General features: G+C 37.4%; 2 protein-coding genes across 2 annotated transcripts in view; one reads left to right on the top strand and one right to left on the bottom strand.

Annotated features, from left to right (window-relative positions):
* The window catches only part of LOC144955879 (U2 snRNP-associated SURP motif-containing protein-like), an 86,124-nt gene extending 60,316 nt beyond the window's left edge, over window positions 1-25,808 (top strand). Inside the window, exons 18-22 of the mRNA XM_078886129.1 lie at window positions 6,310-6,469; window positions 6,994-7,400; window positions 10,604-10,714; window positions 20,980-21,125; window positions 25,457-25,808. Of these exons, the coding sequence (XP_078742255.1) occupies window positions 6,310-6,469; window positions 6,994-7,400; window positions 10,604-10,714; window positions 20,980-21,125; window positions 25,457-25,574 (942 nt within the window). The 3' untranslated portion in view covers window positions 25,575-25,808. The remainder of the gene's footprint in view (window positions 1-6,309; window positions 6,470-6,993; window positions 7,401-10,603; window positions 10,715-20,979; window positions 21,126-25,456) is intronic.
* Window positions 11,749-13,324, bottom strand: LOC144955952 (uncharacterized). The gene is made up of 3 exons (XM_078886214.1): window positions 13,073-13,324; window positions 12,242-12,387; window positions 11,749-12,039 (listed from the first exon to the last, which is right to left on the bottom strand). The coding sequence occupies exons 1-3, from the start codon at window positions 13,191-13,193 to the stop codon at window positions 11,749-11,751; spliced, it is 558 nt and encodes a 185-aa protein (XP_078742340.1). The 5' UTR covers window positions 13,194-13,324.
* Window positions 25,809-26,192: the final 384 nt, after the last annotated feature.

The raw sequence follows: 26,192 nt of genomic DNA, 5'->3' as shown, positions 1-26,192 counted from the left end.
AGTGGTAAGGAGTCGGAGTCGGGACTTCTAAAACTGACTCCAACTCCAACTCCACCCTCAAACAACCGACTCCTTCCGACTCCGACTCGCCAGCCCTGTGTGTACTATTACTAGACATTATTAATTGAACACTGACCTGTGATGTGACGCACCTTATCACTATCTCCCTGACGCCTCTCCTCTAATCCAATCCTCCCCCCCCCCCCCCCACCCCCAAATGGCTTCTTTGATTTGAATAAGTAACATTAACAGCCTCAGGTCATCACACTGGTCCTGGTAGTAGTAGGCATCCTTCCGTCTCAAGAGACGATGGTTTGCGCCCTGTATGGCTTTTGTCTCATCAGTCTTGTTGAGAGCAGCGACGGGTGTGACTCAGCAGACCGATCCTTGCATGGCAGTCTCTACCGCAGTTGTTGCACACGTAGTTTGACTGTGTGTTTGGTGTTTGGATCTGCTGCCTCTCTTTCCTCCTTGCTCTCCTCTCCTCAAACTTTATCTTTACTGACTACACATGCCTGGTATACTCTGAGTTTGGTGTTCAAAGTGAGTTGGTTGTTGGTCAACACTCTCTTGCTCAGTTGTGCCATGACAGCGGCAGCTTTGGCGATGCGCTTGTCTAATTCTGCGTCAAGAGAGAGGTTGCTGGTGATGGTTGTGACGAGGTATGTGAAGTGATCAGTGACTTCGAGTTCCTCATTGTCAATGCAAATTGCTGGTATAGAGGGGACATCCTGACACATTAGGATAAGAATGAGACATCACATGTGTTATACACTGGTCAAATACAATGAGACATCACATATATGCCCCGCGAACCTTGTCTACTCTCACTCACCCACTCTCTCTTTCACTCTCTCTCTCTCCCTCTCTCTCTCTCTCCCTCCCTCCCTCTCTCTCTCTCTCTCACTCCCTCTCTCTCTCTCTCTCTCTCTCTCTCTCACTCCCCCCCTCTCTCTCTCTACTCACTCTCCTTCTCTCTCTCTCACTCATTCTCTCTCTCTCTCTCTCTCTCTCCACACGTTTGACACATTAACCAACACATTTATATTTAATGCCACATTGATAGCGATGGCAGCTTTTTGTTTCCATTCAATACAAACATTGGAAAAAATAATTTTATCATCAAGCGTGAAAGTGAAAGTCTGGTTTGTGTGAGATTTCCATTTTGGCCCCTTAAAGTGTATGAGATTTCCTTCAAGTGTTTGAGATTTCCATTTTGGCCCCTTAAACTGTATGAGATTTCCATTTTGGACCCTTAAAGTGTTTGAGATTTCCATTTTGGACCCTTAAAGTGTTTGAGATTTCCATTTTGGACCCTTAAAGTGTTTGAGATTTCCATTTTGGACCTTTAAAGTGTTTGAGATTTCCATTTTGGACCCTTAAAGTGTTTGAGATTTCCTTAAAGTGTTTGAGATTTCCATTTTGGCCCCTTAAACTGTATGAGATTTCCATTTTGGACCCTTAAAGTGTTTGAGATTTCCATTTTGGACCCTTAAAGTGTTTGAGATTTCCATTTTGGCCCCTTAAAGTGTTTGAGATTTCCATTTTGGCCCCTTAAAGTGTTTGAGATTTCCTTAAAGTGTTTGAGATTTCCATTTTGGACCCTTAAAGTCGTTGCATCGGTCTATTGATGACTGTCATTGCATCGGTCTATTGATGACTGTCATTGCATCGGTCTATTGATGACTGTCGTTGCATCGGTCTATTGATGACTGTCATTGCATCGGTCTATTGATGACTTTCGTTGCATCTGACTGTCGTTGCATCGGTCTATTGATGACTGTCGTTGCATCGGTCTATTGATGACTGTCATTGCATCGGTCTATTGATGACTGTCATTGCATCGGTCTATTGATGACTGTCGTTGCATCGGTCTATTGATGACTGTCATTGCATCGGTCTATTGATGACTGTCGTTACATCGGTCTATTGATGACTGTCATTGCATTGGTCTATTGATGACTGTCGTTGCATCAGTCTATTGATGACTGTCGTTGCATCAGTCTATTGATGACTGTCGTTGCATCGGTCTATTGATGACTGTCATTGCATCAGTCTATTGATGACCTTCGTTGCATCAGTCTATTGATGACTGTCGTTGCATCTGACTGTCGTTGCATCGGTCTATTGATGACTGTCATTGCATCTGTCTATTGATGACTGTCGTTGCATCTGACTGTCATTGCATTGGTCTATTGATGACTGTCGTTGCATCTGTCTATTGATGACTGTCGTTGCATCTGACTGTCGTTGCATCAGTCTATTGATGACTGTCATTGCATCGGTCTATTGATGACTGTCGTTGCATCGGTCTATTGATGACTGTCATTGCATCCACAGTGTCCAAATTGCAATACTTTAATACCGCGGCCTCCCCACAGCCCTACCGCGGTTAAGCGATGCCAGATGTGCCAGGTGATGACTCACCCAGTTTCTGCGAGAAAACGAACGGCGAGCATGCTGGACATTCATGTTATAGTAATTGTATGCAATCAACAGTTGGGCATTCCCGTTCAATCAAAACATGCCATTGAAAGCATGTAGGGTGGAAACTGTTAGTAATGATGTATGGTTGTGATATGAGAAGTTTCAGTAGTCTATGAATGATGGAATGATAGTTAGAACGAAACAAATGTAGGTCATTTTTTAAACTGATTATCATTAACACTTTTCAATTAAAGTGTCGATTACAAGACAATGAATCCATGGACATCTGATTTTTTTGTTTTATATTACTCTTAAAACTATTACAATTATAACTCACCCTCAATTTCTCTTGCGAAGTTCATAGTTAATCCAAAAAATGCTCTTGAAGTAGTTATCTATATCCCATTACTGAATTTTTTGAAAGTCTGCATAGAGGTTTACTGAAGCTAGCTTCACAATAATCTTGGAATTGTCAATTTTATAAAATCTTACTTTATACAAATGATTTTCAATAATCCAAATATGAAATTTTAAACATAACTACTACTAAAACTACTACTACTACCACCACTACTACTACTACTACTACTACTACTACTACTACTACTACTACTACTACTACTACTACTACTACTACTACTACTACTACTACTACTACTACTACTACTACCACCACCACCACTACTACTACTATCACTACTATCATTACTATTACTAATACTACTACTACTGCTACGACTACTACTACTAATACTACTACTAATACTGCTACTACTACTATTACTACTACTACTACTACTATTACTACTACTACTACTACTACTACTACTACTGCTACTTCTACTACTACTACTACTACTACTACTACTACTACTACTACTACTACTACTACTACTACTACTACTACTACTACTGTTCCAAGCCTGTCACAGGCCCCCTCCCCACCTCCCCGAGAACACATTGAGATAATACATTTGAGCACAAATGTGAATATTTAACATTTATCCCTAAATCGCTCATATCGCGAACTTATTCTAAAACTTATATTAAAGACAAAGACTTCAAAATAGGGAATCACGAAAAAAAATAAAACTTCATGGATCCAAACCAGAGTTATTAATTAAATTAATCACATCACTCACATCAAATTTGATATCATTCCAGGAACGATAAGCAGTCGTATTTTAACTAATATTATTTTCCAAGTTGAAAACCAAGAAACAATAAAAATTACACAGAAACAAATCTGAACTTGGTGATAACATGAATAATGAAAATAAAATGAATCCTTCTGAAGGTTTGGTGGGGGGAAGGGTGCAAAAGAGGGATTTTCAAAGCAAATAATTGCATTACAGTGTTGCACCACACGCGCATGCCACGCCAACGTCCGGCTTGCATACCTATCGTGTCACGGTCAATTACGTTTTTCCCAAGAGCAAGGGTATCGGGTATCAGGTGGTCAGCCTGATGTGAGGCGATTGAAGTAGCGCTCAGAGTCGAAAATATGACGCTGTGCATCGGTCTATTGATGACTGTCATTGCATCGGTCTATTGATGACTGTCATTGCATTGGTCTATTGATGACTGTCATTGCATCGGTCTATTGATGACTGTCGTTGCATCGGTCTATTGATGACTGTCATTGCATCGGTCTATTGATGACTGTCGTTGCATCGGTCTATTGATGACTGTCGTTGCATCGGTCTATTGATGACTGTCATTGCATCGGTCTATTGATGACTGTCATTGCATCGGTCTATTGATGACTGTCATTGCATTGGTCTATTGATGACTGTCGTTGCATCGGTCTATTGATGACTGTCATTGCATCGGTCTATTGATGACTGTCGTTGCATCGGTCTATTGATGTCTGTCATTGCATCGGTCTATTGAAGACTGTCATTGCATCGGTCTATTGATGACTGTCGTTGCATCGGTCTATTGATGACTGTCATTGCATCGGTCTATTGATGACTGTCGTTGCATCGGTCTATTGATGACTGTCGTTGCATCGGTCTATTGATGACTGTCATTGCATTGGTCTTGTAGACTAAATCGTAATTGATTCAATTTTGAGGGTGCTACAAAGTTTCCTCCAAAATCGTTTTTTTTTTCCCACAAATCTACCTGTCATTTTTCTTTTTATGGCGTTGGCATCCACATAGTTGTAGGAGAGGGGATGGGGGAGTTGTGTGTGGGAGGGGGATGGGGAAGTTGTGTGAGGGAGGGGGGATGGGGGAGTTGTGTGTGGGAGGGGGGATGGGGGAGTTGTGTGTGGGAGGGGGGATGGGGGATTTGTTTGTGGGAGGGGGAGGGGGGGTGGGGGATTTGTATGTGGGAGGGGGGAATGGGGGAGTTGTTTGAGGGAGGGGGAATGGGGGATTTGTTTGTGGGAGGGGGGATGGGGGATTTGTGTGTGGGATGGGGGAGTTGTGTGTGGGATGGGGGAGTTGTGTGTGGGATGGGGGATTTGTTTGTGGGATGGGGGAGTTGTGTGTGGGATGGGGGAATTGTGTGTGGGATGGGGGAGTTGTGTGTGGGATGGGGGAGTTGTGTGTGGGATGGGGGAGTTGTGTGTGGGATGGGGGATTTGTTTGTGGGATGGGGGAGTTGTGTGTGGGATGGGGGAATTGTGTGTGGGATGGGGGAGTTGTGTGTGGGATGGGGGATTTGTTTGTGGGATGGGGGAGTTGAGTGTGGGATGGGGGAGTTGTGTGTGGGATGGGGGAGTTGTGTGTGGGATGGGGGAGTTGTGTATGGGATGGGGGAGTTGTGTGTGGGATGGGGGAGTTGTGTGTGGGATGGGGAGTTGTTTGTGGGATGGAGAAGTTGTGTGTGGGATGGGGGAGTTGTGTGTGAGATGGGGGAGTTGTGTATGGGATGGGGGAGTTGTGTGTGGGATGGGGGAGTTGTGTGTGGGATGGGGAGTTGTTTGTGGGATGGAGAAGTTGTGTGTGGGATGGGGGAGTTGTGTGTGGGATGGGGGAGTTGTGTATGGGATGGGGGAGTTGTGTGTGGGATGGGGGAGTTGTGTGTGGGATGGGGGAGTTGTGTGTGGGATGTGGGAGTGTTGGCAAGCCAACTCAACCAGAAGAAATGAGAAAAATGGATTTTACTTTCTTCAGCTTCTCTATTGGCCAATCTACTTTTACGCACATTTGATAAAAATTGGCCTCCAATTGAGCCTCCAACCTCTTATGTTCTTACAGGCTTCATTCTCTTTGCCTTATGTCTCAGCGTACCATTGTTAGCAGCTCAATATTTTCTCTGATTCGTCGTACTGTAGTGGTAGTTTGTTGTATATTAGACCTAACTGGATAATAAAATAGAGAGACTTGTATCAACAGTTTGATGTTTGTGATTGAAATCACAACTAAAATATAGTTTCACCATCACTGTCATTGCTTTCATTGTCACCAACTTATCATGCACTTGTTTACACTGAGACTGTGATTGTGTTGTCCATCAGTTTTGCTGGAACAGCTTGTCTACAAGTGTCTAAACTGCTTTTTGGACAGGCATTGTCAATATAAATGATAAATGTGAATGAAAACAAGTAAAATTTTATTGAAAAGATATCAAGGGTCAGTTTCCAAACTTAAACAAATCGGCAACTTTGCAGAAGACTGGAAGAAAAGCATGAGCTCAGCCATGTCATGGGTCAAGGCATTGGTCAAGACCAATCAGAATGTATACCTAACACATTGATATGGGATAGACCAATCAGAATGTATACCTAACACATTGATATGGGATAGACCAATCAGAATGTATACCTAACACAGTGTACAACTAACTTTGCCATACCATTATATCATTCAGCGGACACCCCTCTGTCAGGTTGATGTTTTGTAGTTTTAAAAATATTGAATCGTCTGTCAGGTTGACATATCGGAAGAAACAGCTGAAGAGGATCCACCTAACTTGGATGGGGATCCCATAGAGGATGTGGATGGTCTGCCTTTAGACTCGTCTGAAGGGAAAGGTACTGGTGGCCATTTGGAAAGTGAGGACATGGCAGAGGACCTTGATGGCATGCCTTGTAAGTTGTTGGCTCGTCTCTTGGGAGTTCTCTTTGAGTTTGTTTTTTTTTGGTTTTTTTTTTTTTGGGGGGGGGGGGGGGGGGGGGGGATTTGGGATGGTAAAGATTTTTGAATTGAAATTCGGATGATGATCATGTTGCTTATGTTGATGATGGTGGTGGTGGTGGTGGTGGTGATTATGATAGTGGTGGTGGTGGTGATGATGATTATGATGGTGGTGGTGATTATGATGGTGGTGGTGATGATGATAGTGGTGGTGGTGATGATGATAGTGGTGGTGGTGATGATGATTATGATGGTGGTGGTGATTATGATGGTGGTGGTGATGATGATAGTGGTGGTGGTGATTATGATAGTGGTGGTGGTGGTGATGATGATTATGATGGTGGTGGTGATTATGATGGTGGTGGTGATGATGATAGTGGTGGTGGTGATTATGATAGTGGTGGTGGTGGTGATGATGGTGGTTGTGGTGATGAATGATTTTGCTGTTTGTTATATTTTCTGTTCTAAACCCCCACAGTGGACTCTTCAACCTCAAGCAAGCACAAGGACAAACCAAAGAACACTGCACTACCTCACCCCCAACCTGCCTTCATCCGTTCTAAATGGGAGGAAGTGGACGAGAATGAACTCCAAGCTCAGGCCATGACCACGTCCAAGTGGGAGATGCTGGAGGCTGATGAGGAAGAAGAAGACATTGATGGGAATCCAGTGGTCGGGGATCAGGGGGGTGAGGATATCGATGGATTGCCTCTAGATGACAGCTACAACAAGAAATCCTACTCTTCTCACAACCAGGGGTCAGGGGATGAAAGTGGTGCCATCTCACCAGACAGTCGATTGGCATCTGTCGCTGACAGCGCTGCTCACAATCTAAGACTGAGTTTGGTGTCTGAAGACAGGAGGCAGAGGTTACGAGAGGTTGAGGTAAGCTCAAAGGTCACGAAGGAACTGGTGCTAGAAGTAAGAGATTTTAATTTGTCAAACTATAGACATGATTGAATGGAACTCAACAATTAGAACCAAAAAATACAAAGGTATTCATCAATATTTTATTGTTCTTTCATGTCTGTAATGTGTTTAGTTAGATTTTATTGTTCTTTCATGTCTGTAATGTGTTTAGATTTTATTGTTCTTTCATGTTTGTAATGTGTTTCGATTTTATTGTTCTTTCATGTCTGTAATGTGTTTAGATTTTATTGTTCTTTCATGTCTGTACTGTGTTTAGATTTTATTGTTCTTTCATGTTTGTAATGTGTTTCGATTTTATTGTTCTTTCATGTCTGTAATGTGTTTAGATTTTATTGTTCTTTCATGTCTGTAATGTGTTTAGATTTTATTGTTCTTTCATGTCTGTACTGTGTTTAGATTTTATTGTTCTTTCATGTCTGTAATGTGTTTAGATTTTATTGTTCTTTCATGTCTGTAATGTGTTTAGATTTTATTGTTCTTTCATGTCTGTAATGTGTTTAGATTTTATTGTTCTTTCATGTCTGTACTGTGTTTAGATTTTATTGTTCTTTCATGTCTGTAATGTGTTTAGATTTTATTGTTCTTTCATGTCTGTAATGTGTTTCGATTTTATTGTTCTTTCATGTCTGTAATGTGTTTAGATTTTATTGTTCTTTCATGTCTGTAATGTGTTTAGATTTTATTGTTCTTTCATGTCTGTAATGTGTTTAGATTTTATTGTTCTTTCATGTCTGTAATGTGTTTAGATTTTATTGTTCTTTCATGTCTGTACTGTGTTTAGATTTTATTGTTCTTTCATGTCTGTAATGTGTTTAGATTTTATTGTTCTTTCATGTCTGTAATGTGTTTAGATTTTATTGTTCTTTCATGTCTGTAATGTGTTTCGATTTTATTGTTCTTTCATGTCTGTAATGTGTTTCGATTTTATTGTTCTTTCATGTCTGTACTGTGTTTCGATTTTATTGTTCTTTCATGTCTGTACTGTGTTTCGATTTTATTGTTCTTTCATGTCTGTAATGTGTTTAGAGTTTATTGTTCTTTCATGTCTGTACTGTGTTTAGATTTTATTGTTCTTTCATGTCTGTAATGTGTTTCGATTTTATTGTTCTTTCATGTCTGTAATGTGTTTCGATTTTATTGTTCTTTCATGTCTGTAATGTGTTTAGATTTTATTGTTCTTTCATGTCTGTACTGTGTTTAGATTCTATTGTTCTTTCATGTCTGTAATGTGTTTAGATTTTATTGTTCTTTCATGTCTGTAATGTGTTTCGATTTTATTGTTCTTTCATGTCTGTAATGTGTTTCGATTTTATTGTTCTTTCATGTCTGTAATGTGTTTAGATTTTATTGTTCTTTCATGTCTGTACTGTGTTTAGATTTTATTGTTCTTTCATGTCTGTAATGTGTTTCGATTTTATTGTTCTTTCATGTCTGTACTGTGTTTAGGTTTTATTGTTCTTTCATGTCTGTAATGTGTTTAGATTTTATTGTTCTTTCATGTCTGTAATGTGTTTAGATTTTATTGTTCTTTCATGTCTGTACTGTGTTTAGATTTTATTGTTCTTTCATGTCTGTAATGTGTTTAGATTTTATTGTTCTTTCATGTCTGTAATGTGTTTAGATTTTATTGTTCTTTCATGTCTGTAATGTGTTTAGATTTTATTGTTCTTTCATGTCTGTAATGTGTTTAGATTTTATTGTTCTTTCATGTCTGTAATGTGTTTCGATTTTATTGTTCTTTCATGTCTGTAATGTGTTTCGATTTTATTGTTCTTTCATGTCTGTACTGTGTTTAGATTTTATTGTTCTTTCAGCGGGTGGTTGGATGGGAGCATCACCCTTGAATCATATACCTATGATGTTCGCATGGGTGTACGATCCGATAGTGATGTCGTTTCTTCTTCTCTTCACTAGCCTATCCAGCTTCTTTGGTTTGTGATTGTATTTTTGACAGGGGATATTTTTTTTTTTCTGTAAATCTTCTGCTGTTTGTTCTTGGTTATTTATAATTTAGCTTATGATATCTTTAGGTTATGATTTTGATTTACATTTGTACTATTTTTGTTAGATTGCTTGTTTTTTTGTTTCAGCGGTCTCTCATATAACCTCAATTGTGTTGGAAGAGACCTAAAGCAACAACAAACAAACAAAATTGTTCTTTCATGTCTGTACTGTGTTTAGATTTTATTGTTCTTTCATGTCTGTACTGTGTTTAGATTTTATTGTTCTTTCATGTCTGTAATGTGTTTAGATTTTATTGTTCTTTCATGTCTGTACTGTGTTTAGATTTTATTGTTCTTTCATGTCTGTACTGTGTTTAGATTTTATTGTTCTTTCATGTCTGTAATGTGTTTAGATTTTATTGTTCTTTCATGTCTGTAATGTGTTTAGATTTTATTGTTCTTTCATGTCTGTAATGTGTTTAGATTTTATTGTTCTTTCATGTCTGTAATGTGTTTCGATTTTATTGTTCTTTCATGTCTGTAATGTGTTTCGATTTTATTGTTCTTTCATGTCTGTACTGTGTTTAGATTTTATTGTTCTTTCATGTCTGTACTGTGTTTAGATTTTATTGTTCTTTCATGTCTGTACTGTGTTTAGATTTTATTGTTCTTTCATGTCTGTAATGTGTTTAGATTTTATTGTTCTTTCATGTCTGTACTGTGATTAGATTTTATTGTTCTTTCATGTCTGTACTGTGTTTAGATTTTATTGTTCTTTCATGTCTGTAATGTGTTTAGATTTTATTGTTCTTTCATGTCTGTAATGTGTTTCGATTTTATTGTTCTTTCATGTCTGTAATGTGTTTCGATTTTATTGTTCTTTCATGTCTGTAATGTGTTTAGATTTTATTGTTCTTTCATGTCTGTAATGTGTTTAGATTTTATTGTTCTTTCATGTCTGTAATGTGTTTAGATTTTATTGTTCTTTCATGTCTGTACTGTGTTTAGATTTTATCTTGTTTTTATTGAAATGCTTTAGAAACGTTTATTTTCAGGTATTGATGTGACACTAGAGTTTGAATCTCATGGTTGAGTTTTAAATGGTTATTGTTGACATTCCATACAACTGATGATTGGGCAGAAAAGTGTTGAATCTTTTTTACAAATTTCAAACTGTTATTTATTTTAATATTCTAAACAAATGTTGGTCGTCAGGTGAAGGTGATGAAATACCAGGATGAGTTGGAAATGGGAAAGCGTTCTAGGAAATCGGGTATGTCTATCCAAGACCAGGTACAACACTATCGTAGGAAATTACAGAACAAGGTGAGAGATACATTCTTTATACTAAGAGTTCCCCAAGAAAGTTTAGAAGAAGAGGCTATAAATAGGTAGTCCAAACTGAATTTTTTTTTTGCAAGAAACACACTCATTCAATATTTTTCTTGTAGAACTTTTTATTCTGGTTACTATGATATTTGATTTGTCTTCCTAGGTCAAAAACTAAAAAAGTTATGGCAATTTGAAAATCATGGATTTTGGGCCGAAAACGGGAAAAGTTAAAAATACTAAATTTCCCAAGTTTGGGGTACCCCAAAATCATTATTACTATAGATACAGATCTAACATCGCTTGTGGTTACAAATATGATGGCATAGAATAAGCCCAATTTTTTTGGGAAGGCTATTTAGCATAGTTTTACCACATTAACTTTTCAAAGTTCAGAAAAATCACAGAAAAGCAGTTTCCAAAAAGTTGCCGAAACATGCGAAAAAGACGCAACTTCAAACTGTCGTAACTTTTTTGTTTGTTGACATAGGATGACATATTATATATCAAATTAATCAGGTTTTAAAGCTCTATCTGAATGGTGTGATATATAAGTTCTGTAACATCATTATCAGTAACTCAAGAGAGGAAAAAGGTAGCCAAGTTTAAGAATTTGGACAAAAGTACCCAGACCCAGTGGTGGCCGAGAAGCTATTTTCTCAAAATAATGGAACAAGACATGTCTTAATAGCTAAAACCAAGGTTTATTTATCATTCTATGCAGTAAAAACTGAAAAAGAACTGCGCTTGGATTATTTTTTACATAAAAAATCAAGCACATAAAAAGACAATATACACACACGCATATAGCCAAAGATTTTTTTCTCGCAATTGTTTTCTTTTCGAACTACTCAAAATTTGAAAGCCTTAACCGCTTGGGTGGTGTTGGGGAACTATTCTCTTGCTCAAGGACATTTTTCAAGGACTCTATCATGGTATTGAGTGGGGCAAATTTCAAATTTTTAATCTGCTTGAAAGTCTTACAATATCTGATTTCATTTTTGACAACTTCAGTAATGAAGGTTTTTGATTTATTCTCTTGGACACTTATCAATTGAACAATGTTGATGAAAATCAATGACAAAACGATTACAGATTGACGAGACATGGGGAACAGACAACGGAGGGTTACTGACAGTTGATCTTGTGATGCCAATAGCTGACAAGGTTGGCGAGATGGCATCCAAGTTGAGCTGAGTCTCAAGGAAAGCGGGGACATCACCATCTGGGGTCTTTTCAAACAGCTTGACAGTCTTCTCCACAGTATACCTGACCCTGTTGGGAGGAGTATCGGGCCTTACAGACACAAACCATTCCTGTACCTGAAAATAAAGAAATAAATCAAGATTCTTAGATAGATTATAGTTTCAATTTTGTCTATTCAGACTATTCACACGTTTTTATTAAGTTACATACACTTACTGGGCATTAATGAATGTAGAACAGAACAATAATAACCAAGTTATTACTCGGAATTTGGACCGTCTCCAAAAGCAGACAATTTAGCCGGTATTACTAACTTACCTTCCTCCATGATTCACTGGCTTCTTCCTTCAAACAAAGCAGTTGGAGCACCAGTCGGTTGTCAAACAGGACGGATGGTAAGGTTGCCCGTCTCCCCTTTCCCACAGCCAGGAATGTCCTTTTAAGGGACCTGTACTGGTCATCATCTGTTTAAAACAAAGTAAAGTAAAAGCAAAATTAATGTTTTTCATATGTTTAGGAAAAATGAGGACATTTTAAATTTAAACCGATATTCTCTTATTTTTTCACTTTTGGAATTTTGTTTCTTCCTTTTAAAAAAAAACTCACTCCAATAAAAAACATAAATTAAAAAAAAAAATCTCAGCAAAACAGAATATCCTTCTAAAGTCAATGAACAGAAAAAAATAATGTTTATAAAGAGTCAACTATAAAAAATGAATAAGTCATATTTATTTACATTATTGTGAAGTAGTAAACAACTCACAAATGGAAATATATAATCTAGCCAAGGAAAATAATTCTCTACCTCCAGGTCTGTCTATCACTATCATCGATGTCCGCCATCTTGGATTTTCTTAGATATTTGTAAGGGTTGTAAAAATCGTTCTAGTGGCTTAAAATTAATTGCCAGTAACACAAAATTAATTTATTTAATAAATATAATGCTTGAAGAAAGCAAATTACTGTATCACAGCTTATTCTGAAAATCAGAAATAAATAGGCTCTTCATTTTCCGAGACGGACCCAGAGTTCAGCCATTTTGAGAAGATGGGTTTGAGGACGATGTTGGATAAAACAATAAAATAAACAAATTTAAACTTAATACCTCTTAATTTATGATATTAATAAGTGAATTATATATTTATTTACCTGTCAGAACCTTGTATCGAGAAATTTCGAACGGTAGCGTTGATTCAGGCGAGATTGATTTGTTAGCCATTGGAGACGTCTGATACTGCTGCCGGCCGGTGGGAAAAAGAATTTCATTCATAAAGTGATGCGTTGTTTCGGTTTAAGCATTCTGCGCCGTTGGACATTTTTTAGTGTTGTTTTCGTATTTATAAAAAGGAAAAATACGGCTTTCCAAAAATACCAAATAGAACTTGATCATAATGAAAATTAGCCTTGAAAAGTTATAAAAAATGCGATATTTTCAAAACCAAAAATAAGAACTACTACTATTTGGTACCAAAATAATCGGCCCTCTTTTACGTGTCTTATGAAACCAGTTTGGGCGAGATTGAACGAACGGCGCAGTTTGCCTGGCTATTTACGTTGAGGCGGTATGATTTTTTTTTTCTCGGCGAGCGATAAAAAACGGCTCAAGTGACTATTTCCGTTATCAAAGCACAAAGTCAGTTTTTTGTGCATGCTAAAACCAAATATATCATTGGAAAGATCAAAGATTGATCTTTTTATTGATATATATTTCATTGCATTTACAATGAAAATACGTGGTGAAGATTAAGTGGGAACTTGATGGAAATCAGCTCATTTTACGTCCAGAACCCGTTATCGGGGCAGTTTGGACTACCTACTATAAATGGACCATCTTTATTAGTTTATGCATATACAGTTCCATAGCTGCCAACCGTTCCATAAAAACGGATCCTAAAGATAGGATTTGTCGGTCCAGAAAAAGCGTGAGGCGGGTACTCGCATCAATAATGATGAGAAAAATAAGGTATGAAAAAGTGCCAGTTGCTCCAATTGTCACGACATCCTCTGCCAGGGAGAGAGAGAGAGAGGACAGCCACACAAAAATATGGCTATCACACTTAGTACCAATCATGCACCCCTCTACTCTCAACTACTGTGGGGACCACAACATGCAAACGTGGATCTTTTGTCAGATATCATTTATTAAATTTTGTCAATTTTAGTAGCATTTTAAAATCTGTGGAACAAACCTTGATTGATTGGTAAAAGTTAAAAAATGTCCTTATATGACCATTATTTTGGTTCTGCGCTGCCATTGCCATTGAATGAAGGACATATTGAAAGGTAGTGAGAGCAGTTGTCCTAGGTTGTTTTTTTTTTAATTTCCTATTAGGGATAGTTAAAATAAAAGTACTAGTGCTAGGTTTTATTACTGTCTATACTGCAACTGCAAAGCCAGTCTGGCTTAGCTGTTTAGTCTTTGCTTCATACCTGAAAGATACAGAGTTTGAATAATGACTATGTTATGTGGCCCTAAGCAAGTCACCTCTCCCTAGTTCAGTTTGCGGTGCTGAGCTGGGTTACTCTGGTCTTCCCTTGGAATAAGCCCTAAAACAAATCTTCGCTTGAGGGTAATTAAGGGGAACTTTATTATTTATTTATCTTATAGATATGTTGAGGGAGATAACTTAATACACGACATTGAGTGTATGTGCAAGTGTGTTGGAGAGAGGGGGGGGGGGGGGGCTTCTGTATTACAACATTCATTTACCCTCATAGCCAACCATCATTACAAATAATGGCGCATCGCAATGAAATGAGAACGAATTGCGTAGTGATGAATGAGCAGAGAGGTTCCTGTTATGCAAAACAGTGATAGAGTGTTTGAGTGTCTGTTTTTATATGTGTATGTACCATACTGTATACACATATAAAAACAGTGATAGAGTGTTTGAGTGTCTGTTTTTATATGTGTATGTACCATACTGTATACACATATAAAAACAGTGATAGAGTGTTTGAGTGTCTGTTTTTATATGTGTATGTACCATACTGTATACACATATAAAAACAGTGATAGAGTGTTTGAGTGTCTGTTTTTATATGTGTATGTACCATACTGTATACACATATAAAAACAGTGATAGAGTGTTTGAGTGTCTGTTTTTATATGTGTATGTACCATACTGTATACACATATAAAAACAGTGATAGAGTGTTTGAGTGTCTGTTTTTATATGTGTATGTACCATACTGTATACACATATAAAAACAGTGATAGAGTGTTTGAGTGTCTGTTTTTATATGTGTATGTACCATACTGTATACACATATAAAAACAGTGATAGAGTGTTTGAGTGTCTGTTTTTATATGTGTATGTACCATACTGTATACACATATAAAAACAGTGATAGAGTGTTTGAGTGTCTGTTTTTATATGTGAATGTACCATACTGTATACACATATAAAAACAGTGATAGAGTGTTTGAGTGTCTGTTTTTATATGTGTATGTACCATACTGTATACACATATAAAAACAGTGATAGAGTGTTTGAGTGTCTGTTTTTATATGTGTATGTACCATACTGTATACACATATAAAAACAGTGATAGAGTGTTTGAGTGTCTGTTTTTATATGTGTATGTACCATACTGTATACACATATAAAAACAGTGATAGAGTGTTTGAGTGTCTGTTTTTATATGTGTATGTACCATACTGTATACACATATAAAAAACGTGATAGAGTGTTTGAGTGTCTGTTTTTATATGTGTATGTACCATACTGTATACACATATAAAAACAGTGATAGAGTGTTTGAGTGTCTGTTTTTATATGTGAATGTACCATACTGTATACACATATAAAAACAGTGATAGAGTGTTTGAGTGTCTGTTTTTATATGTGTATGTACCATACTGTATACACATATAAAAACAGTGATAGAGTGTGTGAGTGTCTGTTTTTATATGTGTATGTACCATACTGTATACACATATAAAAACAGTGATAGAGTGTTTGAGTGTCTGTTTTTATCTGTGTATGTACCATACTGTATACACATATAAAAACAGTGATAGAGTGTTTGAGTGTCTGTTTTTATATGTGTATGTACCATACTGTATACACATATAAAAACAGTGATAGAGTGTTTGAGTGTCTGTTTTTATATGTGTATGTACCATACTGTATACACATATAAAAACAGTGATAGAGTGTTTGAGTGTCTGTTTTTTATATGTGTATGTACCATACTGTATACACATATAAAAAACAGTGATAGAGTGTTTGAGTGTCTGTTTTTATATGTGTATGTACCATACTGTATACACATATAAAAACAGTGATAGAGTGTTTGAGTGTCTGTTTTTATATGTGTATGTACCATACTGTATACACATATAAAAACAGTGATAGAGTGTTTGAGTGTCTGTTTTTATATGTGTATGTACCATACTGTATACACATATAAAAACAGTGATAGAGTGTTTGAGTGTCTGTTTTTATATGTGTATGTACCATACTGTATACACATAAAAAACAGTGATAGAGTGTTTGAGTGTCTGTTTTTATATGTGTATGTACCATACTGTATACACATATAAAAACAGTGATAGAGTGTTTGAGTGTCTGTTTTTATATGTGTATGTACCATACTGTATACACATATAAAAACAGTGATAGAGTGTTTGAGTGTCTGTTTTTATATGTGTATGTACCATACTGTATACACATATAAAAACAGTGATAGAGTGTTTGAGTGTCTGTTTTTATATGTGTATGTACCATACTGTATACACATATAAAAACAGTGATAGAGTGTTTGAGTGTCTGTTTTTATATGTGTATGTACCATACTGTATACACATATAAAAACAGTGATAGAGTGTTTGAGTGTCTGTTTTTATATGTGTATGTACCATACTGTATACACATATAAAAACAGTGATAGAGTGTTTGAGTGTCTGTTTTTATATGTGTATGTACCATACTGTATACACATATAAAAACAGTGATAGAGTGTTTGAGTGTCTGTTTTTATATGTGTATGTACCATACTGTATACACATATAAAAACAGTGATAGAGTGTTTGAGTGTCTGTTTTTATATGTGTATGTACCATACTGTATACACATATAAAAACAGTGATAGAGTGTTTGAGTGTCTGTTTTTATATGTGAATGTACCATACTGTATACACATATAAAAACAGTGATAGAGTGTTTGAGTGTCTGTTTTTATATGTGTATGTACCATACTGTATACACATATAAAAACAGTGATAGAGTATGTGAGTGTCTGTTTTTATATGTGTATGTACCATACTGTATACACATATAAAAACAGTGATAGAGTGTTTGAGTGTCTGTTTTTATCTGTGTATGTACCATACTGTATACACATATAAAAACAGTGATAGAGTGTTTGAGTGTCTGTTTTTATATGTGTATGTACCATACTGTATACACATATTTGGATGCACACTTAATTGTAAATGACACAGGAAACTATCAGCAATGGAAATTACTGGTCACATGAAAACCAACCTTTTAATTAATCTAATTTTTTAATGTTGATTGGGTGAAATTAGTTGAAGGAAACCGTGTTCGAGGTAATAATTAGTTTGTGGAAATATAACAAAGAATAATAAGGAAGAAAATCGGGATATTCAAATGAGTTTGAGGAATCTGTGCTGTAGTGTAGCTAATTTTATACAGTAGAACATGAAAGTAACGTACTAGGAAATAGCGAGAACTCGGAAATAGCGAGTAAAATCTAAATCCCCGTTTTTTTTCTCCCTTATTTGAGTCAATAAAATGAGCATGAAAGTAGCGAGTATGAAAAAGAGGTCAACTCGGAAATAACGAGCATTTCCTGCCCCAGCCTAGGACTGCGAACGAAGTAAAGCAAAACAAGAGACAATGGCAATTTAAATATTTTTAGCCTAGCCTCTTTTCTTTTCTTATTTTTCGTTACGAGTAATATTACATAGTAGCCTAGTCTGTAGTAGTACATAATAGGCGAAACAAATTTGGGTGGGGGTAGGGTTTGTGTGCGTGTGTGTGTATTGGGGGTGGGGGTCAATTATTCACCCAATGTGGTGCCATGCGACGCGCGAGGTAAGCACATGTCAACATGCCTCACTTCGCAGCATCGGTCAGCGAGTAGCATCGTGAACGAACGACACGATCAGCAAGAGAGGGGAGTGTGGAACCATTATTTCAATGGGTCAGTGATTGAGTGATGCGCTTGCTTACCTCATCAAACATGCCGAGTGCATACAAACACTCGCGCGCACACGCACACACACACACACACACACACACACACTTCTATGTTCTTGTTTTTTTTCTAGTCATGATTTTACTTGGAAAAAAAAACAAAAACACAAAAAACAACAAAAAAAACAAGCATTCTGCCACTTCTGTGAAGAAATTGAAATAGGGGCGACGGCTTTTACTCGAATTACACACTGAGGGGAATAACCAGCACTATTATAACCTTTCCTGGCAACTCGGGAATAGCGAGTAATCAGGAATGGACCCGTGGAACTCGCTATTTCCGAGTTCTACTGTATTCTACGTTTGTTCCTGAATATTTTGACAGGGGATAGTATTCTTTTAAAAGGATATTAGACTGATACATCTAGCAGAAATCTCGATATGTCATACGATTATCAACTTCTGCTGAGGTCACCAATAGTTAAAATAAAATTCAGACAATTTTGGAAAAGACGATTTACAGGCCTGCGCACACTTCAGCTAGGTACAACATCGTTCATCACCACACACCTCTGCTAGGTACAACATCGTTCATCACCACACACCTCTGCTAGGTACAACATCGTTCATCACCACACACCTCTGCTAGGTACAACATTGTTCATCACCACACACCTCTGCTATGTACAACATCGTTCATCACCACACACCTCTGCTAGGTACAACATCGTTCATCACCACACACCTCTGCTATGTACAACATCGTTCATCACCACACACCTCTGCTAGGTACAACATCGTTCATCACCACACACCTCTGCTAGGTACAACATCGTTCATCACCACCACCTCTGCTAGGTACAACATCGTTCATCACCACACACCTCTGCTAGGTACAACATCGTTCATCACCACACACCTCTGCTAGGTACAACATCGTTCATCACCACACACCTCTGCTAGGTACAACATCGTTCATCACCACACACCTCTGCTAGGTACAACATCGTTCATCACCACACACCTCTGCTAGGTACAACATCGTTCATCACCACACACCTCTGCTAGGTACAACATCGTTCATCACCACACACCTCTGCTAGGTACAACATCGTTCATCACCACACACCTCTGCTAGGTACAACATTGTTCATCACCACACACTCTGCTAGGTACAACATCGTTCATCACCACACACCTCTGCTAGGTACAACATCGTTCATCCACACACACCTCTGCTAGGTACAACATCGTTCATCACCACACACCTCTGCTAGGTACAACATCGTTCATCACCACACACCTCTGCTAGGTACAACATCGTTCATCACCACACACCTCTGCTAGGTACAACATCGTTCATCACCACACACCTCTGCTAGGTACAACATCGTTCATCACCACACACCTCTGCTAGGTACAACATCGTTCATCACCACACACCTCTGCTAGGAACAACATCGTTCATCACCACACACCTCTGCTAGGTACAACATCGTTCATCACCACACACCTCTGCTAGGAACAACATCGTTCATCACCACACACCTCTGCTAGGTACAACATCGTTCATCACCACACACTCTGCTAGGTACAACATCGTTCATCACCACACACCTCTGCTAGGTACAACATCGTTCATCACCACACACCTCTGCTAGGTACAACATCGTTCATCACCACACACCTCTGCTAGGTACAACATCGTTCATCACCACACACCTCTGCTAGGTACAACATCGTTCATCACCACACACCTCTGCTAGGTACAACATCGTTCATCACCACACACCTCTGCTAGGTACAACATCGTTCATCACCACACACCTCTGCTAGGTACAACATCGTTCATCACCACACACCTCTGCTAGGACAACATCGTTCATCACCACACACCTCTGCTAGGTACAACATCGTTCATCACCACAACACCTCTGCTAGGTACAACATCGTTCATCACCACACACCTCTGCTAGGTACAACATCGTTCATCACCACACACCTCTGCTAGGTACAACATCGTTCATCACCACACACCTCTGCTAGGTACAACATCGTTCATCACCACACACCTCTGCTAGGTACAACATCGTTCATCACCACACACCTCTGCTAGGTACAACATCGTTCATCACCACACACCTCTGCTAGGTACAACATCGTTCATCACCACACACCTTGCTAGGTACAACATCGTTCATCACCACACACCTCTGCTATGTACAACATCGTTCATCACCACACACCTCTGCTAGGTACAACATCGTTCATCACCACACACCTCTGCTAGGTACAACATCGTTCATCACCACACACCTCTGCTACAGCCAGGAAATATTTGAAACTGCAAAGAGCAAGACCTGCATAAAAAATATTGCATCGCTTTCCAACTTAAGGTGCTTTATTACACACAGCTACTGTCCATTAGAACACACACACACACACACACACACACACACAAACACAGCTGCCAATGTTCGGTAGAACACTTAAACATTATAATAGACTAAAAATTAGTACATAGGGGTAGGGGCAGCAAGGCATGACTCTGTGCCATCGGGCAGAGACATCAGTCACATTGCAATGGGATGATTTGGTCTTTCTTTTTTGTGGCTATGTGCATGGGCGTGGTTGAGTTGAGTGTTCTATAGGACGAGAACTGTTTGCAAAATGTCATTTCTATAGGACGAGTTAACTTTTTGCAAAATGTCATTTCTTTCTATAGGACAAATAAACTGTTTGCAAAATGTCATTTTGTAAGGGCCAAATGTCACATTGTCTTTTGGCTGGTTTAAATCCTTGGATCACAGTTTTTATTAAATTTCCATAAAACTAAATTTTTTCATTCTTGGTTTGTTTTTTGCTCTTTTGAAAAATGTCATTTTGTAGGTTTTGGACAGTCTGGATTCCCCCCAAGCTGACCGTGACAGTTTTAGGAAAAGGCATCGATCCAGGTCTAGATCTTACTCCCCGTCACCGCCCAGGAGAGGGAGGTCCCCAGACAGTGGTCAGAAAAGGAAGAAGAAAGATAAAAGGTGAGGATTTAAACTGACATTGCAAGGAAAAGCATCTGTCGAAACATCACATCTCATAAGTCTGAAAGGTCTGGCAATTACTTGCAACCTTTTTGATGGGATGCTGTTTCAATTTTATTTTCACCATTCTATCCAACATTGTTACCCAATCACTAGTGTTCTAATATCTTGCTTCTCCATTTTATAATCAATTATTTTTGACCGAGTCCATAAGAAAACAACAAAGACCATGAGATAAGATGAACTCTACCCACTTCTAAAAAATTTACTTTGGGTTTTGCTATTGATTATGGACTATTAGGGGTTTTGCTATTGATTATGGACTATTATGGGTTTTGCTATTGATTATGGACTATTATGGGTTTTGCTATTGATTATGGACTTTTATGGGTTTTGCTATTGATTATGGACTATTATGGGTTTTGCTATTGATTATGGACTATTATGGGTTTTGCTATTGATTATGGACTATTATGGGTTTTGCTATTGATTATGGACTTTTATAAATTAAAGGATAAAGCAAGGAAAGATAAAAGGTAAATAAAAATTACATAAATAGAAATATAATAACAAATAGCTGACTATACTCTTAAAAAGTTATCTCACATTAATTACTCCAAACTGCAAGATTTTGACGTCAGCAGGAGTTTTTTTTTCTCAAAGTATTGGTCTTTTAAAACTGTCAGCATTTGCTTCATAATTAAGCTAGAAATAATTTTTCTAGCACTCTCTATTGATTTACAATTGGTATCAACGATGAAAGGAAGATCTTTCTTTTGGTATAACTTCAGATTGTGTTTGAAGAAATTAATTAAAAAAAAATAAAATCCAAGATTTAAAAACAATGAAAGCCCGTCATCTCTTTTGTTTTGTGTCAAAATTGGAGTCTGATCCGTTGTTTGGGAATAATTCATTTTGTTGACTAACCGAACAATTCAAATTTGAAATCCTTCATACGAACACTATGTTTGAAAGTTGTGTCACGAACTACACAATTTCATAAAATTTCAACATTTCCAAATCAACCAAATAAAAATGTTACTATGTTAATGTTATTTTTTATTTAACCCTTTCCTTACCAGCCATTTTCAAAATTTTCCCGAAATCTTCACACCCACCCAACTCAAAAACAGACATTTCTTACTCAAACAGAAAAGCAACAAACACATTCTTTACGTAATATTGTTCGACGGTATGAACTCTATTACAGAATGTCAAGTTTTTATAGCTATAGCAAAAAGAAATGAAATCTGGATTAGAAAAGTGACGGTTGCATCGTAACAAATGTGACCATTTTCCATAGGTGGTAAGGAGAGGGTTAAAGATTCATTTTTGATAGTGCAGTTAACAAGCTTTAATTCTACTGGTTTTTAATGACTGTAACTGTATTCTTTAATTCTACTGGTTTTTAATGACTGTAACTGTATTCTTTAATTCTACTGGTTTTTAATGACTGTAACTGTATTCTTTAATTCTACTGGTTTTTAATGACTGTAACTGTATTCTTTAATTCTACTGGTTTTTAATGACTGTAACTGTATTCTTTAATTCTACTGGTTTTTAATGACTGTAAATGTATTCTTTAATTCTACTGGTTTTTAATGACTGTAAATGTATTCTTTAATTCTACTGGTTTTTAATGACTGTAACTGTATTCTTTAATTCTACTGGTTTTTAATGATTGTAACTGTAACTGTATTCTTGAACAGAACGCCCGATTGCAACCGGTGATTTCCCATGTCTAGAGCTTTGTTTTGGAGCTCGTTTTGGTTGAGAAAATAATTTACTATATAAAAAATGGGAATGTCCGAATTAAAGGGAACCTAACTTTTTACCGTTTCCGATTTTGACAATTATTTGCGAGGTTCCCCTTTGTCTGCCTTAGAGGTTCCCCTTTGTCTGCCTTAGAGGTTCCCCTTTGTCTGCCTTATTCTTGGATGCTTTAATTGTAATTCTAGAACTTTTTACTATCCCATATTATTCCTTTTTCTGTCCCCGCGGTTTTTTGCCATTTCAAACGACAATTTGCCATAAAAAATGGTAAAATTTGTCATCAAAATAGCAAAATTTGCCAAAAATTTGCAGCTAGTTTTACAAAAATTCATACAATAAAAACAACATGTACGGTAAAAAATTGACACAAATAGGGCACTTTGTAGAATATTGATGTCACATGTCAGCATGAATTTATTTACATTTTGATTGGTTTGAAATAATATTATAATAATTATAATAGCCATAGTAAAGAAAAAAAAGAAGGAAGTAATCAAAATATTTTATTAACTATTTAGCTTCTTAAAATTTGGGAAATCAAAGTGAACAATCGGATAAAAAATTCAAAATTTGAAAAACTAATTAAGGAGAGGAAAAAAAATAACAATTCACAAGGAAAGAGAAACAAAATCCATTTTCCAATGGGGGCATTAAGTTTGTATTCTCTATTTACTATCCAATTTTGAGCATTATTATTATGGCTTTATATTTCAATATAGGCCTAATGGGTTTTTGAATGATTATGGGATGAAGGACGCGAGAGCTCTTCAGTAAAAAGAAAAAAAAAGGTGAAAAACAGAGTGGCCAACCTTCCCGATTATTTCGGGAAATTCCCTAAATGGATCCACCGTTCCCGATGTCCCGAAACTGCGTTTTTTTCCCCGAAAATAACCCATCGTAAAAAAAGACGAATTGCGTCTCAGTCAAGAAGTGAAATCATCAGTAACATAAAATTATTCTCCATTGCTGCTTTGAAGTACATGAAGAATAATTTTCCATTAAATACAGACACCCTTGTCCATGCCAAATTTGTGGAAGTAGGCCTTACTGGAACCTGGGACAGCTAGCCCTGAGTGTTCTTTCAATTCCTCACAGTAATGCAGCATCAGAGAAGATATTTAGTTTGGTTAGGAAGAATAGAACTGAAAGCAGATCTCAGTTGAGCAATGCCACTCTAAACAGTCTTTTAGTTAATAAAGTTAGGGTCTCCTCATCAAGCATGCCACCTGTCCAATTGACTGACAAGTTCTTGCAAAAATGCAAGAGATCCACCATGGATAGCTTGCATTCAGAAGGCAAATAATAGCAGTAAACAAAGCCTGTTATCATGTACATAGTGTAAAAAGTCTTGTAGTGATGCTGTGGTCTCAATGTGTGTGTAGTTTTTTAGTTTTAAATTGTCATATTAATAGAATAGAGGCTGTGACTTCTGCACCAAATTCAATAGAGGGCATAATGCACCTCCTAAGCTTGGATAGAGGATAAATATGTCAAAAGTTACCCCTTTCACTTCCAAGGTTTACAGGTATGTCAACTTAATGTCTGTTTTCATTTTCATTCTTTGTAAAGTATTAAATTAGTATTAGGCTGTGTATTACTTCACTCTTAACATTATTGTGCGGTAACCAAAAATTTTCCCTAATTCAGTTTCTGAAAAGTTGGCCACCCTGGAAAAACAAAGCTTGGGATCTCCAATAGCCTGGGCTAGGCCATAGGGGTGGGAGGCTAGGCCATAGGGGTGGGAGGCTAGGCCTAGACATGTTTGTCCGTTATTTAGTGTCAATTTTGGATGCTAGCATTGAAAGTCGCTGTCTTTTCACAATTTTTCATAGCTTTTGGTGTTTTTTAAAACAAAAAATCGTCAATTTAGCCTAAAAACAGCGAAAATTACGGCTTTTTGCGGCCAAATAAAAATTTGCGGCTTGTTGCGGTCAAGGGTGAAATTTGCCATTTGCGGCCGCGAAAAACTGCGGGGACAGCTTTTTACTATGACCTTAATGTGTTGCAAACGCCGTAAAACCCGTAAAAAAAACAAAAAAACAATTTCTAAGTTTTTAGATATTGAATATTAATACAGTCAGTCTTGAAAAAAAAAGAATTGGGTGATTTGTCAGTGTTGTGCAGTTTAAGTATAAGGCATTTGAGTTGGTTGGGATTATAATCTATGCTGTCAGCAGGATTTGAAAACGGGGCTTTTGCCCATTGGAAATGCGACCAAAAAAGTGCAAAGTTGCATAACTCTCTCTCTCTCTCTCTCTCTCTCTCTCACACACACACACACACACACAAATCATTCCAAAAAAAAAAAATGAATTAAATCCCATATTTGCAAGGGTATTGAATAAATTCACACAGGTGGACATTGACAGAATAATTATCACTGTGGGACACAAATGGTGTTTTTCACTGCAGCACAGACTCTAATTATTACACTTAGACATTATTGAATAATGGAGAACCCTGGTTGTAGGATGGCCCATGTGGTTTGGGAGGGAAATTGTCTTTTGGTTGTGAGTGGAGGAGCTAATGGAATGTTTTCTATTTCTATCTTTATTCAGTCCCAAAAGATCCAAGAGGTCAAGGTCACGGTCCAGATCCAGGTCAAAGGGTCGTGGATCAAGGAGTCCTGGCAAAGAGAGGAAGAAGCATCGGTCATCTCGAAAACATCGCGACTGACGTGATGAGGGGGTGGGAATAGTGGAGGGGGGGGGAGGGGAGATAGCTAGATAAATAGATAGAGAGAATGGGAGAGAGAGAGAGTGGGAGAAGAGAGAGAGAGAGAGAGAGCGGTTTGTTTATGTTAGTTTTTGACCAAACCAACTGGTTTGACTTTCTGTCATTTGTTTTTATCAATTGTAATAAATGAGCTGTTGATTTAAAAAAAAAAAAAAATTAAAACAAGAAAAACTGTTTATTTTGTTGCCTCAGTTTTTTGTGTATCAGATTGTTATGGATCACGATGGAATCCAGTGGATGTCGGTTTTGGGGTCCTTTGGTCTTCTTTGTTCCAAGTCCCTTTGATGATCTTTGTTCCAAGTCCCTTTGATGATCTTTGTTCCAAGTCCCTTTGATGATCTTTGTTCCAAGTCCCTTTGATGATCTTTGTTCCAAGTCCCTTTGATGATCTTTGTTCCAAGTCCCGTGCACATGGATGGAATATTGAAAATTCCCCCAAAGTTACAAAGTGGGAGAATCTCCAACATCATGGATGACAAAATGTTTCCCAATACCATCAAACCCAATCAAGTAAACATTGGACTATTGATAAAGTGTAATTCAATGATGAACAAGCCA

This window comes from Berghia stephanieae, chromosome 10 (assembly GCF_034508935.2).
Source record: "Berghia stephanieae isolate SIO BIC M18660-M18661 chromosome 10, UCSD_Bste_1.3, whole genome shotgun sequence".
NCBI lineage: Eukaryota > Metazoa > Mollusca > Gastropoda > Nudibranchia > Aeolidiidae > Berghia > Berghia stephanieae.
The sequence above is the reverse complement of the archived record's forward strand: the minus strand, read 5'-3'. Positions and strand labels throughout refer to the sequence as shown.